The sequence below is a fragment of the Bemisia tabaci genome, chromosome 2 (genome assembly GCF_918797505.1).
Source record: "Bemisia tabaci chromosome 2, PGI_BMITA_v3".
Taxonomy (NCBI): Eukaryota; Metazoa; Arthropoda; class Insecta; order Hemiptera; family Aleyrodidae; genus Bemisia; species Bemisia tabaci.
In genome coordinates, this window is record NC_092794.1 from 32,158,187 (window position 1) to 32,174,848 (window position 16,662).

Here is a 16,662-nt window from a genome sequence, read left to right on the forward strand (position 1 = left end):
TATGGTAGTTTCACCGTTGACTTGTTAAGTTATACCTACTCACCCGATTATACCTACAATATACGTACAGATTACATTGAAGACATATTGAAGATATTAATGTCCCTGTTACAGTGACTGATTCGAATGTTATCACAGCAGAGGGTTTCAGATATTTGGGCCAGCATGGTTTATTAATTACACATAACGTAAGTTACCTTAATAAATTAAGGCGTAGCGGCAACTTCTGCCTTTGGTTCGCCAGAAATTACTGTATACGCATTTAAATTCCTAAAATATATGAGAAATTACGAATCTACGAAATGTAAGCTAGGATTTCGGGAGAAAACAATTAAAAATTTGCCGTTAGAAGGAAAACTGCGGAAGGAAAATGAGAAAGATTTTTTACTATGGCTCAAGGTAATATGAGGAGGAAAAAGAGAATGTAACTTCCATTTACCCTGATTATAATTCTGGTATTGTAGGAATTCTCTTTCTCTATTTACGTATTAGATTGTTGTTATCCTGTTATCACGAAGACAGAGTATCATAGAGAATAAACAGAGGAGAGGTTGTCTCTGATCATGGGTCATTAGAAGGTTTTAGCATAGTATGCTGCAACCTAGTAGCCGGCCACCGAACCGGACACCTTGTGCCTTCGACTCGCAAAAAGTTACCTTCAGTGCTCAGTTGTAGTTGATTGATTTCGTTTATTGTCTCATCATTTACCTATTAATATTTATATTTCTCTCATATATTTACCTATAGTATTTTTTACTTGTCCAAGTAGGGCAGCATGAAAACAACTAATTTGGCTTCGTTTAGTGATACGTTCATCTTTGATACATTTTCTCTAGGTGTTCTAGAAAACTTATTTTTTTGGAGCGGTAATAGTTTTTTCTGTATTTATGAGAAATCGACGATTTTTTATGTAATAATATTTCAATATTTAAGTAATGGATAATTATTTTTTCTTTTGGATCTAGGAATTTTTTTTTGGTGTGAGGAGGGGGGGTAAAGCACCATTTTAGATGTTTTAATAATATATTAAGAATTATTTAATTTTATTATTGCAAATTTAAACATACTTAGTTAATAGGAAGTAAAATAAAGCTGAGACTCATTAAAATTGCACTCACCGCTGAGCGCTTCTCTTATACCCACGTATTAGGGCTTTCCTGCTTGTTTTTTTCTTTCAATTGTTGCGAATAATTTTCTCTTCACCTGGATTTCGGCTATTTAATCTGCTGCAGATTGAGGACAAAATCTGGGACTTTCAGACGTTTTTTGAATCGTTGTTACAGTCATTGTAATACTTTCAGAATTGTTTCCACAGAATCCTGATTGTCTTTATTTTTTATGCTTCCGATACAATTTGATAGTAAAATTGTTGTTTACACTTTCACAGAGTGGTTGTAACAGTATTAAGAGTTGGGGGTAGGATGAAGTTCTCAAATCCTACTTTCTGTTGATAGAGTGGATTTCGAAACTTCCTGACAACTGAACCTTTTGTTTGTCCCCAACTCATTGCTTCATTCATCATCATGCTGTGACATAGCACTAGACTATACTGATCTCAGTACGGAAAACTTACCACAATGAGCTCCATCATGATGAAATGTTCATTTGGGGTTTCATAATCTGCTACATATTGCACTATATTCGGGTGTTGCACAGTTTTTAGGATTTGAACCTCGTTTGTAATCATGTGCTCTTTGCCGCAACACTTAGATTTGTCTATGATCTTCAAGGCATACTCTTGACCTGTCGTCCTGTTTTAAATGACAGTAAGAGAATTAAGTAGCATGACAGGAAAAAAATCGAATTCTAGTGCACTGACAAACAATGTTCAATAGAGACTTGAAAATGATAAGTAAGAAAAAACTGGACAAAGAAATTACGTGTTAGTGCCCAATGATTTCCATTGCGGTCTTAATACGCAGTGATGCCTCATAACACTTCGAAAGTATCACATGGAAAGGTACCAATTTTTACAGCACATATCAGAAAAAACATAATTTGCCATTGATTTCCCCACACAAATAGGAGGTTCTTCAAAAAAAAGATCGGCAAAGTTTTTTCTTTACAGAAAGATGCTGTGTGGAGTCCACTTTTCATTTTACTAGACGGTCCTTCTTCCCCATTGTGTTACTACTACACGAAATGAAAATACTTCAATGAATACCAACTCTTCAGCTCATGTCAGGGACTACAAATCTACCATTGATCTGACAAGACAGATGGGTGATTTTATAAAGATGAAAATATAATTTTTTTCCATGCATCAAGCAACGTGTTACTAATAATTAAATTAAAATCAAGGAGAAATTGTCTATTTTCTACGATTTAGAAGCTTATTATAAGATAAGTTTTGGGTTAAGCACAATTTTAGAGCAACATGAAAAATTTCAAGACCTTAAAACGTATGGTTTGACTTGATTCTTTAACTGATATTTTTAAAGATATCAACAATTCTTGAAATACTCTGGATAACTGCCTGGTAAATTACAGTGGACGCAAAAGCTAGCATAAACGAACTCTCCTTAACTGAATATTTATGGCATCATGGCAAACCGAAATGGTTTCATTAAGTTTTCCAATAAAAATATTATGGTATAAACTTCATGAAGGTGAAAATTGAAATTAAAAGTCATTTTATTCCTAACTTGCTTCAATAACAATTGGGGAGTTGTTGTTATTTAACACATTTCAATTCAGACATGTTTAACAATTGTTAATATGCATTATATTACTCCTACCTGTCAACACAATGATGAACGATGGCGAAATTTCCTTCGCCTATAATTTTGGTCAACATATGCCTGGAAAGAATTTTACTTGGAATGTTTAAATTAAAATCCGACTTGTTGACTTCAATATCTTTAGTTTTATTTGGCATTTTTGGAGTTCTTTCTGTAAATAGAGGGAACATTTTAAATGAGATGGCGCACTGATTAAAAAATAATTAATTTATTTGGGTGTTTCCTTATTTCACCGAGGGAGTTGTTCGGCAGCAACAGCAGACAATGCGAGGATTGTACTTATGTGCCAGGCTTTGCAGCATACTAATGATGGCATTTTGATGTTGTCTAGGGTGTGCAGATTTGCTGAGCTGGGTTCCTTTTGGGTGTGGCTAACTTGTAAGCTTAAATAACAGCAAAACTGGTATTATCCTCTTTACCAGAACCCAGCAAGGCAGACTTAATGCACTGCTGAGCTGAGAGCTCTCCCGCCTCACTCCTCAGTCTTACACTGAAACTCATCAGATTTCACTATGTAACTCTAATTACGATTTGAGTAAAAAATGAGGGATTGAAATTCAGCCCCTTTCAGAGGTTGGTTAGACTTTACGCACGTTTAGAGTAAATTTTCCATTAAATAAGAATTTGGTTCTGTCCACAAGAAAAGGAACCTCAATGGGTGAAGACTTAATTTTTCAGGGGAGGGATTTTTGTCGAGTAGGGTAAAAAAATTGGTGTCTATTCTGCACAGTTTCCGTTCTCAAGAAAATCATAGAATAAGTTCTCAGCATCTTAGTTCAGTTTTGTGCAAAAAAAGGGCAAAAAGTCGGAATTACAGTCTGTGGACTCAGAGTCTAGAACACGACAGGGTAAAGCTTTTCTCTTTTTTTTTGACACTGCCACTTTTTGAATTGGAAACTTTAGATCATCATGACTAAAGTTTACTTTTAAAAGAATCCCACACAAAACAGGGGGCTCAGTGGTTCTCAGTAGATAAAACTTTGATGGACTGACATAATGTTCATCATTGGCACAAAGTCACAAAATTAGCTCATTCGAACAAGTAGGAGCCGAGATTTTCGCAATTGAACCCGGACTACTTTCTATCATATCACAGCATGACAGAGGACTTGCAAATCCCCTCTCCTCTAGTTGTTTGGCATTTTCGATTAGACCGCACACACAGTTAGGTGCTTATACATTCGGCTTCGGCCGGTGCAAAAATCATACGTCCTCTTTCTCCCCACATCTGCCGATTCTGTTTCGGCAACTCTCTAGTCATTTCACAGGGTAAGTGCCAGAGATACTCCATGACGCACTGCCCGAGCAGCTACCTAGAGGAGAGAAAGGGTTTCCCGGTTGAAGTCAGAAGTGTTCAAGCACAAGAAAAAGCGATGAGGAGCGCCCATTTGTCTTCGCCGCACAGATGATGGCCCGTTTTTCAGCCGGCTCGAGACTACGCGGCATTCGCCGAGTATTACTAGCCAAGTCCCGAATGTTCGGCAAGTCCCGCTTAGTCTGGATGGAACATTCGCCTCGAGTTGACGCGAGACAAGTCATTTGGCTTGGCACTCGTTCCAACCCGCTCAGAGTCAGTTTTTGTGACCGAGTCAAAGGGCTCTCGGTCGCGAAGCCGAGCACTCGTCGCTACTTGCAAGTCAGTCCAAGACACCCTCCACACTACAAGCCGAATGTTCGGTGTTCGGATCCCATATCCAGGTGCTGTTTTGTAGGAAAGGGGCGAAGAGGTGCAGCATATTCCGGTGGTTTTTTTCACTTGGCGAACATTCGCCGTTTCTCTTCAGAAATTCGATATTTGCCAAATAACGAGCCAAGTACGACTTTCACGAGTAGTGTGGAGCTGTACACTCGTGGAAGCGATCGCCTCTGCCCGTAACTTCCCGAACCCCGAATATTCGTGACTCGGCTCGCCACTCGGCGAATGCCGCGTAGTCTGGAGCCGGCTTTTGATCGCGAATATCTCGGCTTCTACTCGTTGGAATGAGCTTATTTTTTGGCTTTGTGCTGATGATGGAATTCATGTCACTCTATTAAAGTTTTCTAAAAATCTACGGGGAGCCATTGATTTTTTTTAAAACAGGCCTATTTTGAACTTTGACCGAGGATAACTCGAGAACAAAACGTCGTAGCACCCTCCGGTTTGCGCCAAAAAGTTTCTTGGTTTATTACCTTTCCAATGATGTATCACAAAAGGGGGGTTACCATTTGAAAATTTCGCGTGAGTTTGCGCCCCTCGCGGGAGGAGCGCTCCCCCAAAATTTTGGACGTGCCTAAAAGTAGCTCTTTTTGATCTAGGAGCATCCTTAAACGGAAGAGTATCGTTTTGGGCCTTTTCCGGCCCCACCTGGATTTTGCTGAATGTTTCATATTTTCAAAATACTAGACCTAGGTAGACTTTGTGCCAAATATTTTACCGAACGGAGCCCATGCAAAGGTGCAACAACGCCTCAAACCCAGAACCTCGGCATCGAAAAATAGTTATTTTTGTCGACTTTTCTGACTGGAATCACTCTTTCAGCAGATGCTTCCTATGTATTTTTTTGCGTACTTTCCGTTTCTGGCCTTTTAAAAGGCCTCCGATAAATTTAAAGGGGCCTTATGGCCCATTGTTACCATTTTTGGCCCATTTTTAGAGGTTTTTTTAATTTTACACACGCAGAAATCAATTCAAACCAAGAACCGTGTACGTTTTTGAAAAGAACGCAAAAAAATTAATAAAAAAAAAGTCTAGTGAAACTTTTTCCTACGTTGCCAAATTTTCGAGAAAAATCGTCCCAAAGAGCCAAAAATGGCAAAAATTCGATAAATTGCCACGCTTAAGGTTCAAGGAAGTGGAGTACAACTTTTATATTGACGTAACGTAACAGCTCTTACCTATATATACCACATATCAAAAAATTATAGTTGTACCTGGATTCCCACGATGTGAAAATTGACCGGGATGTCGATTTTAGCGGCCTTTCTTTACTTGAAGGTAGCTCTTTTGAATGTTTCTCGACCTTGGTCACCTTCTACGGGTAAGTACTATATGTATTTTTCTACGTACTTTTCATATCTGGCCATAAAAATGGCTTCCTGTGCATTTTAAAAGGCGTAACGGAAAATTGTTGCCAAATTTCACAATTTTTAGGGGTTTTTTCAAGTTTACATGTGTGAAACTTAATTTAATATAAAAACCGTGTACATTTTCGGAAAGAACGTAAAAAAATACCTGAACAGGATTTGTAACTTATCCCTACGTTGCCAAGTTTTCGAGAAAAATCGTCCTGAAGCGCCAAAAATTCCAAAAATTGGATTAATCATCACGTCGAAGGTTCTAGGAAGTGAATATTTAGTTTTATTTCACTACAAATAACGTATCGGAAATGGAAAATTGCAGTGGGTCTCACGGAACATGTAATAGCTCATACGAACGTGACAAAACGGACCTTCAAGATGCTTTTACCTTATCCTTCACTCCATTTCACCTCTTCATTCCTGTAACCTAGAGATAATCCTTGGTTCTCAAGATGCTTGCTACAGGCCGAATATACCAAACAACAGAAACTGCGTGAGGAAAGTGTCCCACGATCCACATGAAAGTCATAATTCACTTTCTAGAACCTTCGACGTGATGATTAATCCAATTTTTGGCATTTTTGGCGCTTCAGGACGATTTTTCTCGAAAACTTGGCAACGTAGGGAAAAGTTACGAATCCTGTTTACGTATTTTTTTACGTTCTTTCCAAAAATGTACACGGTTTTTAGATTAAATTAAGTTTCACACATGTAAACTTGAAAAAACCCCTAAAAATTGTGAAAATTGGCAACAATTTTCCGTTACGCCTTTTAAAATTCACAGGAAGCCATTTTTAAGGCCAGATATGAAAAGTACGTAGAAAAATACATATAAAGCACACCCATAAAGGGTGACTTAGGTCGAGAAACATTCAAAAGAGCTACCTTCAAGTAAAGAAAGGCCGCTAAAATCGACATCCTGGTCAATTTTCACATTGTGGGAATCCAGGTACAACTATAATTTTTTGAAATGTTGTATATGGAGGTAAGAGCTGTTACGTACGTCAATATAAAAGTTGTACTCCACTTCCTTGAACCTTAAGCGTGGCAATTTATCGAATTTTTGCCATTTTTGGCTCTTTGGGACGATTTTTCTCGAAAATTTGGCAGCGTAGGAAAAAGTTTCACAAACATTTTTTATTCATTTTTTTGCGTTCTTTTCAAAAACGTACACGGTTCTTGGTTTGAATAGATTTCTGCGTGTGTAACATTAAAAAAAAACCCTAAAAATGGGCCAAAAATGGCAACAGAGGGCCATAAGGCCCCTTAAAATTTATCGGAGGCCTTTTAAAAGGCCAGAAACGGAAAGTACGCAAAAAAATACATTGGAAACATCTGCTGAAAGAGTGATTCTAGTCAAAAAAGTCGACAAAAATAACTATTTTTCGATGCCGAGGTTCTGGGTTTGAGGCGTTGTTGCACCTTTGCATGGGCTCCGTTCGGTAAAATATTTGGCACAAAGTCTACCTAGGTCTAGTATTTTGAAAATATGAAACATTCAGCAAAATCCAGGCGGGGCCGGAAAAGGCCCAAAACGATACTCCTCCTTTCGTTTTGATATGAGCATGCGTTCAAGTGGCAGTCGGGGACTTTTCGCTAACCCTGTATTATTTATGATGAACTGCAGTTACTTTACCAGTAGGTCTACTTGGAAAAAGGAAAGAGATTGAAACTTCATACCTAATACAAGGCCTTTTCTATTTTCATTTTCTGGACGTCTCAGACTTTTCTTTTGGATTTGTATTGCTTTAACTTCTGAAAAACCGAACATACAAAAAATGAGCAATAATATCAAAGTCTCAAATTTTTATTTTAAAATAGAGGATTTACAGATACACAGTAAAATTTTAAAAATTACCACATACTTGCATTGGACACACGCTTACACCTTCAGTTGCGCTTGGTTCCATTTTTAATGCGGTAAGAACAATTTAAAAAATCTCCGCATACATCGGAACTGCTTTTGGAATGACACATTTTCCATAACAAACTAATGCTAATAGAATTTTACCCCACAATTCTGTAGCAAGTTTCAAAGCTTTAACGTTGTTTTTCATCCTGTGCCTTATGTCTTCTTAAATCATTTATTAAATTAGTTATCAGCAAAGTTGTAGCTGAGAAAATTTCAGGCAGAATTGAAAAGAATAAGTTGTGCACTGAGACTTAAATTATTAAGTTCTTGTGCGAACCCGAACATTAACATTATACTTAAATTAAACCCACAAGAGAGCACGAAAGTTTGAAACAGGCCGAGAATCACATTTTCTCAAATTTTTCCATCCGTAACTCTTAACCTAACCTAACTCGAGATCAAGAGAAATAAAGTTGCACCCAATCAAATTTTGGAGGAGCCATTTTTCAATGAGAATCAGTTTTCAGCCACTAGAGCGTGCCAGAGTGCAAAATTGGCCTCCGGCCAGTTTATGCGCAGCGCTTCACCGGCACACAGTGCGGCCCTCTGCGGATAAAATAAAAAATTCACAACTGGACATCTGAATATTTTTTTCGGGAGTTTGTCATCTTAACAGGGGCGGATCCAGGGGGGAGGGCGATGGCAGGATGTGTTGTAATTTGGGATGGATCGTTGTGGAGACATGATTATAACATGAGTTTTAAAATACGAACATCTTCTTTAGATACGAATCTTCTTCGCTACGGAATGGCGATACGGTGCGCATATTGCCGAAACATTCAGACTTGAAAGTAATTAAAATCAGCGGGAAACTGAAAAAAATCCTGAATTCATACAAGTACTTGAGCTGAGACGGAACGTGTTGAATGACAGAGATTCGACCGAAAATTGAAAATTAAGTGACTGTCAGTCTCACACTCCCAGTCTAACTTTTTTTGACATGGTACCCTCAAAAATGCACATCAGTAGAGGCTGACCAAAATATCTGAGCAGGGTGTTAGATTTTGTATGATATACAATGAAAGTTTTCACCCCTTCTAATCCTCCTTCTCCCCTTTTCACTTTCCACACATTTCTTGGAGACATGCCTATTCCTACAGGGTGCGGCAAAAGCCCCGGGACCCCTGATTAATTTTTTTACGGCTGCAGCTAGGAAAATGAAATTTGGAGGGTAGTCCTAGGTCAATGAAAGCTACTTTTTGACCCCCCCCCCAAAATTTTGGGGGGGTTACGGACCCTAACTTTTTTTTTCAAATGAGAAGACCCCCTTTGTGATATCACGTTCGAAAGAGCATAAAAAAAGAAAATGTTTCGCGTAAACCCGAAGTCATTATCTCAAACCGTTTCAAAATGGCGGCCGGTCAAAGTTCAAAATGGCCGAAAATTGGCACCTCTGCTATTTGCACATGGATTTGCTTAAAACTCGGTATCTGGTGGTATTTTGGCACGAGAAAAAAGAATTTGACGTTAGATTTTTAAAAAAACCCTAATTTTTCAAAATGGCCGCCGGCTTAGGCTCAAAGTGGCCGAAAATTTGACAAACTCGATTTTTTGGGTTTGTTTAAAAATCTAACGTCGAATTCGTTCTTCTCGGGTCAAAATACCCCCAAAAACCGAATTTCAGGCGAATCCATCGGCAAAAAATCGAGTTTGTCTAATTTTCGGCCACTTTGAGCCTAAACCGGCGGCCATTTTGAAAAATTAGGGTTTTTTTTAAAAATCTAACGTCAAATTCGTTTTTCTCGTGCCAAAATACCCCCCAACTACCAAGTTTTAAGCAAATCCATGTGCAAATAGCAGAGGTGCCAATTTCCGGCCATTTTGAACTTTGACCGGCCGCCATTAGGAAACGGTTTGAGATAATGACTTCGGGTTTACGCGAAACATTTTCTTTTTTTATGCTCTTTCGAACGAGGTATCGCAAAAGGGGTCTTCCCATTTGAAAAAAAAAGTTAGGGTCCGTAACCCCCCCAAAATTTGGGGGGGGGGGGTCAAAAAGTAGCTTTCATTGACCTAGGACTACCCTCCAAATTTCATTTTCCTAGCTGCAGCCGTAAAAAAATTAAACAGGGGTCCCGGGACTTTTGCCGCACCCTGTATACCTGCTACTTTATTGCAGCACTCTGCAAGGTCTCAAAGTGAACTCTCCCGGCATGACGAGAGAACATAGCTGCTTTGTCCTTATTAATGGGCTATGGTCAAGACTGAGGATTGTTATGTATTAGTGTATCTTTAAGTCGGAAAAGAGCAAAAAATCCAATGTACACTCATTTAGTTTGCAAACTTGTAAATACACAGATGTCATCCTTCATTCAATGTTATAGATTCACTTGTCAAAGTTGGGAGCGGAATAAAAGCTCGAAACACCTAATAAACTATACACGTCATTCAAATATAAATTTCTGCAGTAAACAGAGATTATATTTTTAATGATATGCTAATATTATAGCCTAAGAGCCAGCTGCACTTTTGGCGCCACTACTCCAGCTCGCTTGAAACTTTGCAGAGACCTAGTTCTGACCTCCCTAGTAACGGATTGGGCAATATCAGACCTCGAAAGTGATGCATCTGCCGCTGCGCCCCCTTAAAACGCGAAAAAGCGTGCGATGGCCACTTTTTGGCTCCTGAAAAGTGCTTTGACGTTGTTCCCTAACCTTTTTATTGTACGCACGTATAGATTTGGTACATGTTAACGTAATTTTAGCCTGGCAGACGAGTTCAAGTTCATACGGTCGATCGGCAGACCTCCAAATTGGCTCCGCAGGCAATAAAAATTTAAGATTACGGTGCGACCTCTCCATGGTGCATGAACTCCACACACTCACCCCTCTCAAAAACAGGTGCATCGGCTCCACAGGTCATGGAACCCACGCACCAAATTAGAGAGAGACTGAAAAAAAGTGGTGCCTGGGGCCCAAGCCCCTCGTAGCCCGCAGGGTAAACGAATACGCCTTTCATTACGTTGCTGCAAAACATTCAACTTTGGAACCTTCCCGAAAACTGCAGAATGAATATTATGCATCGCAAAGGAAGCAAAAAAGGAGAATGATAACAGTGAAGCCTCATTTTAGTAGGATGGAAAGTTGATCAATGGCCGCATTTCATAGTCATATAATTGTGCATTCCAGCAATTTTACACGTTACAGTCAATATTAGGGTGGTCCTTAATTTTGAGTTTTCGGAAATTTAAAGTGAGGAACCCTCAAATGGTTTTATTTACAGAGAAAATAACGCGAAAAAATGCAATTGGGGAAAACAAATTTTAAGCGCATTCTTAGGAGCCTAAAGTTGCGAGAGTTGCGCGCAGAGACGCGTTTTCTCGTCTTTTCGCGGATTTTTAGCCCTTTAATATGTTGCTACGGCTTTGGGGGTAACATACTTTTTAGAGCACATTACAAGAAAATAACTTAATTTACCTCGCCCATTTTAATCCGCCCTTTACTCCCCTTTAAAGTGGCCACGTCGTGCAATTTTCCAAAACAATATACCCGCCCGGTTTACCTGAAGGAGTTTAAATTTTTTGATGAGCCAAATGCAGAAACTCCTCAGATTCTAGAAGTAGAGTGTCTATAAAATCATTAAAGCCATAAAAAGAAAACAATTCTGTTCAGCTGCTGGAAAACAAAGTCGAAATAAATATATATTGGAACTAAAATAGGCAAAGTTGAATTGCCGGTGTAGAATTCTGTTACATTATTTAAAAGAAATCCCTTTGATAGTTATAATGTCTAAGTTTCTTACATATGGTTGTTTAACGTACTCGAGTTTCAACATTAATAACACCGGTTTTAGGCATATGCTAAATTTTTGCTTCCTAAAACTACCCCTTACAGCGAAAATTACTCCTTCCCATGGAGCTCTCCAAAAAATGACCGGCTCTCACAAGACGAAATCCTATCATTTATTGACCACCTGGGGCTGAAAAACTGATTTTCTTGTTTCCTTGTACTACGAGGAAATAAAAGCGGTTCAGGGTTTGTATTTGCTTTACGTCATGTACTTACACCTCTATCAGTTTGCAGTTCAGGTGGCTGAAGTAATAATGTTTTAGTTAGCTTCTCAAGGAAATCTAACAATAAGTCTTATTTTTTTGACATGAAAGATAATGGAACACTCTTTCAATTCAAAAACTGCGAAGTACTTTCTGAGACTATATGAAGATTTTTCAGGAAAAAATTTACATTTCCAAATCCATGATCCAAGGTTAATTCATGCAATAGAGGGTTAATTTTTTAATCTTACTTATGAGGCAGATATTTTTCTGTTTGTTGACACAGTGATCATAGGCACCATGCAACGTTACCATTTTGATTATAGGTTGCATTTTTTTTACGGTGTACAGTGGACCTAGTGTCCACTAGGAGCAACCCAGGGAGGGAAGGGACAATTTTTTTCCGTTTTCTTTTTTTTTTCTCTGGTATACCGTTGAGAAAATCTGATTGAATGATCTGAAAAGTTCCCCTACAAGCTGTTAGGGGCGTCAGCCCTACGCACCACTTTTTTCTATCTCTCTCTAATTTGGTGCGGAGCCGATGCACCTGTTTTTGAGGGGGGTGAGTGCGTGGAGTCCATCCACCATGGAGAGGTCGCACCGTAATCTTAAATTTTTATTCCTTGCGGAGCCAATTTCGAGGTCTGCCGATCGACCAGATGAACTTGAATTCGTCTGCCGGGCTAAAAGTAAGTTGACATGTACCAAAACTATACGAGCGTACAATAAAAACGTCAAAGCACTTTCCAGGAGCCAAGAAGTGGCTGTTCTGTTCGATTTTATTGCACGAAAGGGCCATTTTCAGGGTCTGCCGATCGGTCGCATGAACTCAAATTCGTCTGCCGGGCGAGAACTAAGTTAACATGCACCCAAACTATACGTGCGTACAATATAAAGGTTAGGGAACAACGTCAAAGCACTTTTCAGGAGCCAAAAAGTGGCCATCGCACGCTTTTTCCCGTTTTTAGGGGGCGCAGCGGCAGATGCACCACTTTTGAGGTCTAATATTGCCCAATCCGTTACTAGGGAGGTCAAAACTAGGTTTCTGCAACGTTTCAAGCGAGCTGGAGTAGTGGCGCCAAAAGTGCAGCTGGCTCTTATTGTTAGCCTATTAACCTAAAATTGGTTCCGAATAAAATGGACAAAATTGCCTCCTATTCGGGGATTGGTGCGCTTAATTACTGGCTTAAAAGAGGCTCCTGCAAAATTTGTGCACGCCTTCTAGTGGCTTTAAATTTCAGTCTCAGCAAAAAACTTATTGTCTTCGATGTTGTCGCAAATTCACTAGGTTACAACTTTGCTAAAAACTATTTTCTTTTTTGTTCCGACGATTATTGAGCTGTTCATTATGGTGTCCTTACATTCAACTTGTCCGATTTGATATCATCTAACCTTCTAAAAAGTTTAGAAATAGTTAAAAGAGAACGGGAAAAAAAGTTGTTTGAAAAAAAATAATTATTAATAGACGCCCCCCCCCCCCCCCCGCTGATTATAGTTGCGGCGGTGCCGCGGCAAATTACGCTTCTAAACAGATCCCCGCGTCTGTTTGAGCATGACGATGTTGCTCTTAACCCTTCATAATGCTGACTCAAACACACTTTTTTACGTACTTTTACATGGTATCAACAGGTTTTCCTCCGGATTATTAGAAACAGAGATATCTTTGCCGACAGAGGGGCAGAAACGCAATTGCGACCGCGGCAATCGCATTTGTCCCTGTGATGAGGCTTCCTTTTAGATAAGATTCATGCGGTCTGGAGTCATGGAACTCATGCTAGCTCCACATTTATCGTACTTTCACGTGGTTACCACAGTTCTCAAAAACTCTATAAAACCTGAAAAGTTTACTCTGCTGTGGGGTAAAATACGATTTCACTGATAATTTTTCATGAATTTCTTTTGTTCTCATGCAAATGCATTTAACTTTTCCAAAATGTCAATTAATTACCAAAAGTTTGCACATAAGTTGTATCTAGTAAATAAAGGAGGATGGTATTTAGCTATAATTTATATCAAAAGTAGGGACTCACCAGCAAAAGATAAGACGCAATGCCGTGCAGTGGTGCAGCGCCCCGACGCTCCTGCAAGGAATGCAACTCATCGAAAGATAAAACGAGACGTCTATTCGATGCATTTGTGCAATGTTGTTTGTGTTGTGTGTGTGATTTTGACACGTATTGTAAGGCTTGTTCAGTTTTTTCACTGAGCCTTGCGAGTGTTAGGCGGGAATTCTTCCTTCATACCAAAAGCTCTCCACTTTTTTAACAACCATACATGAAAAATCTTTAAGCATCACATGCAACTGACGCATGTAAAAAAAATAGCACCCGTAACATATCTTGATTGGAAGGAAGTTTACTTGTAAAAATTTGCGGGTAGAAATTTCCCACTAAAGAAACATCGGCTGCACTTCAGGCATTTTGCTGCGCTAAACTTGTAAAACTCGATGCACGATCTGATTCAACTGTTGTCGACCGATTTGCCCGAAAAAACTTCGATAATTGATAAATATTGCATCGAAAAATGCAACATAAAAAATGCATCGAATGAGCCTCTAGACAGGGTGAGAACTGGAGGCTCTAAGCACATGAATCTGCATCAGAATTTCGCGTAGAATTCAATGGTACAAACGGGAATTCATGAAACCAACTAATAAGCGAGATATTTGCGTAAATAGAATGCGCATTTTTGTAAATCCCGCTCGCCTAACATACGAATGACGTCACATTTGCAGCCAGTAGGATTGTCGCAGCGCAGCGCTTCTGGCGGCCGACTGAGCATCGGCCATCGAAAACGTCCAACGCTCTAAACGCCGGGATCGTAAACAAACGAAAATTGATAACAGGAAGGACCCAAGCACCCAAGCAACTCGAAATCTTTTAATTTTCATTAATTACAGTCCGTGTTCGACTTCAAGAAAGCGTTTGACAACCATTTTCCTCGTATTTTATAACCTGGAGCCACAGCCTATCCGGCTCATTGTGATGTGCACTCTGAAAATCAGTTCCACAAGTCCAAACCCTGACATTCTTTTCTTTGACCATTCTCTTTTCATTCTCGCCACAATTTAAGTGTTATGTAGTTTCTTTATCTAAAATATGTATGTGGTCTTGAATTCATTCAGGAGTCAGAAGTTTACCTTTCTTTTAGTATTACAGCCCTTTGACCCCTCAAGCTTCACCGATAAGATCTCATGTAGTTCAAGGTTTCTCTGGCCCGAACCGAGTGATTACACATCTGAGGTGTGTCTCATGGTTCTTCAAATTAGCAGTTTAGAACTAAATTAGGGACTACAGTGACTCAATCCAGTTCTGCTTTCTTGTTCAATGTTTGTTATCAGTGTCTGTTCTTTTACGTGACCAATCTAGTGCATGCACTGTTACGCCATAAGTACAGGTATTATTGCTTTTTTCCTACTGTCAGACCTTTTTCTTAAGCGTGCTGATTCACCACAGAAATTGCCCTAGTTGTGTAAGTAATTTGGTGTGTAGTTACTGAATTAATATCTCCTTGCGGTGATGCAAACTTTCTCAGATCCGTCATAAGTGGGTATTGCATTTAGACGATCACTCTTGCCAGATGAAATTACTGCTCTAGCAGCTTCAAATTTATACTTTGATCTCTGTTTCACTAATAAATAACACTTTATGGTGTCATTTATATTTAATCAGTTCAAAGCTAATTCGACAATGAATCATCAATGGTCCGATCGAAAAAGGAATTTTCTGGTGCGTGCTACGGCTGAATCGACACTACATTCAACTTTCGAAAGCTTCAATCAGGACATGACCATCCGTCTTAAAATGAAAATATTTTTCAACCATTCAAGTAATTCAAAAGGTAAGATATCTGAAGTTACTAAGGTATCACCAGGGTACATACGGATCTGTTGTTGGACAGTTAGTGTGTGTATGCTTACATTTGTGGATAATCATTCATGGCAAAACGAGCATATGAATGACAAGGCTAAACTGGGAAACCACTTACCTAAATTCACAAAGTTTCAGACTTCCTGTTCCTCTTAATTTCTCAATTAAAAAATCATTCAACAAAATCTCTGAAATGTGATATTTTTCCTCTACATGGGCAGAAAATTCAGTAATTAATTAAAACAATATGCTGACTTGCTTCCCTTTGAAAATCTGAACTGGATGTAGAAAGTATGAGCAATGTATTCAGGATATGCAATTTACACGTTTTGCGAATGATACCGATGTTTGGCCATTAGATTGGCTTGAGAAGTAAATGTTACAAATGTCATCCCTGGTCAATCTAAAGTGTTTTTCCTAACTTGTTTTCATGGTGGGATGTAATACTATGACTTTTCAAGATCCTTTCATCTGTCGGTACCTGAAAAATTCAGTGAACCAAACGACTTTCAATAAGAATCGTTGGCAACTTTACCATTGAAATGATTCTTAGGTGATTTTGAATGGTACAATTTTACACAAACTTCTGTTGAGCAGGTTTTCCTCGCCCTGAATTCTTAAAAGAGAGGAAAAATATTTTCTTAACGCTTAGAGGATGATCTAACTATGTTGCAGGTAAGTAGGTGTGATCACTTCATATCATGAAATTCAGTAAGGCTTGTCGCTGCATGAAACACATAAAACGTACTGATTAAGGAATGAATCCTCAAATAATTAGCAACTGTTTTGTGCAATATCTGTTGATTAGCATTTGATGAAAACTAGAATACAAAAATTCTGAAAAGAAACCAGGAATACCTACCAGAATGGTCTTATCAGAGTTTCTCTGAGACAAAATTCCAAATTCATAGATGAAGTGTAGCGTGCATTTGATTTCACAATGTTTGGAATTTCAAATAGCATTTAAGGCCTGAGGCACAATTCCTTCTCTTATAAAGCAGGGAAGACACCTTGGACCCTCCATTATTCGTAACTTACAGCTTTCAGATTGGTTCATTCATGTCTCGGAGAGAGAAGCCCTTTGAATGACCA

General features: G+C 38.9%; 1 protein-coding gene across 3 annotated transcripts in view; it reads right to left on the reverse strand.

Annotated features, from left to right (window-relative positions):
* The window catches only part of LOC109037860 (serine/threonine-protein kinase GL21140), an 89,852-nt gene that overhangs the window by 32,756 nt on the left and 40,434 nt on the right, over positions 1–16,662 (reverse strand). For all 3 annotated transcript variants that reach the window (XM_019052706.2, XM_019052704.2, XM_019052707.2), the window contains exons 5-7: positions 7,479–7,553; positions 2,739–2,892; positions 1,574–1,751 (exon numbers count right to left, since the gene is read on the reverse strand). In XM_019052706.2, coding sequence (XP_018908251.1) covers positions 1,574–1,751; positions 2,739–2,892; positions 7,479–7,553 — 407 coding nt within the window. The remainder of the gene's footprint in view (positions 1–1,573; positions 1,752–2,738; positions 2,893–7,478; positions 7,554–16,662) is intronic.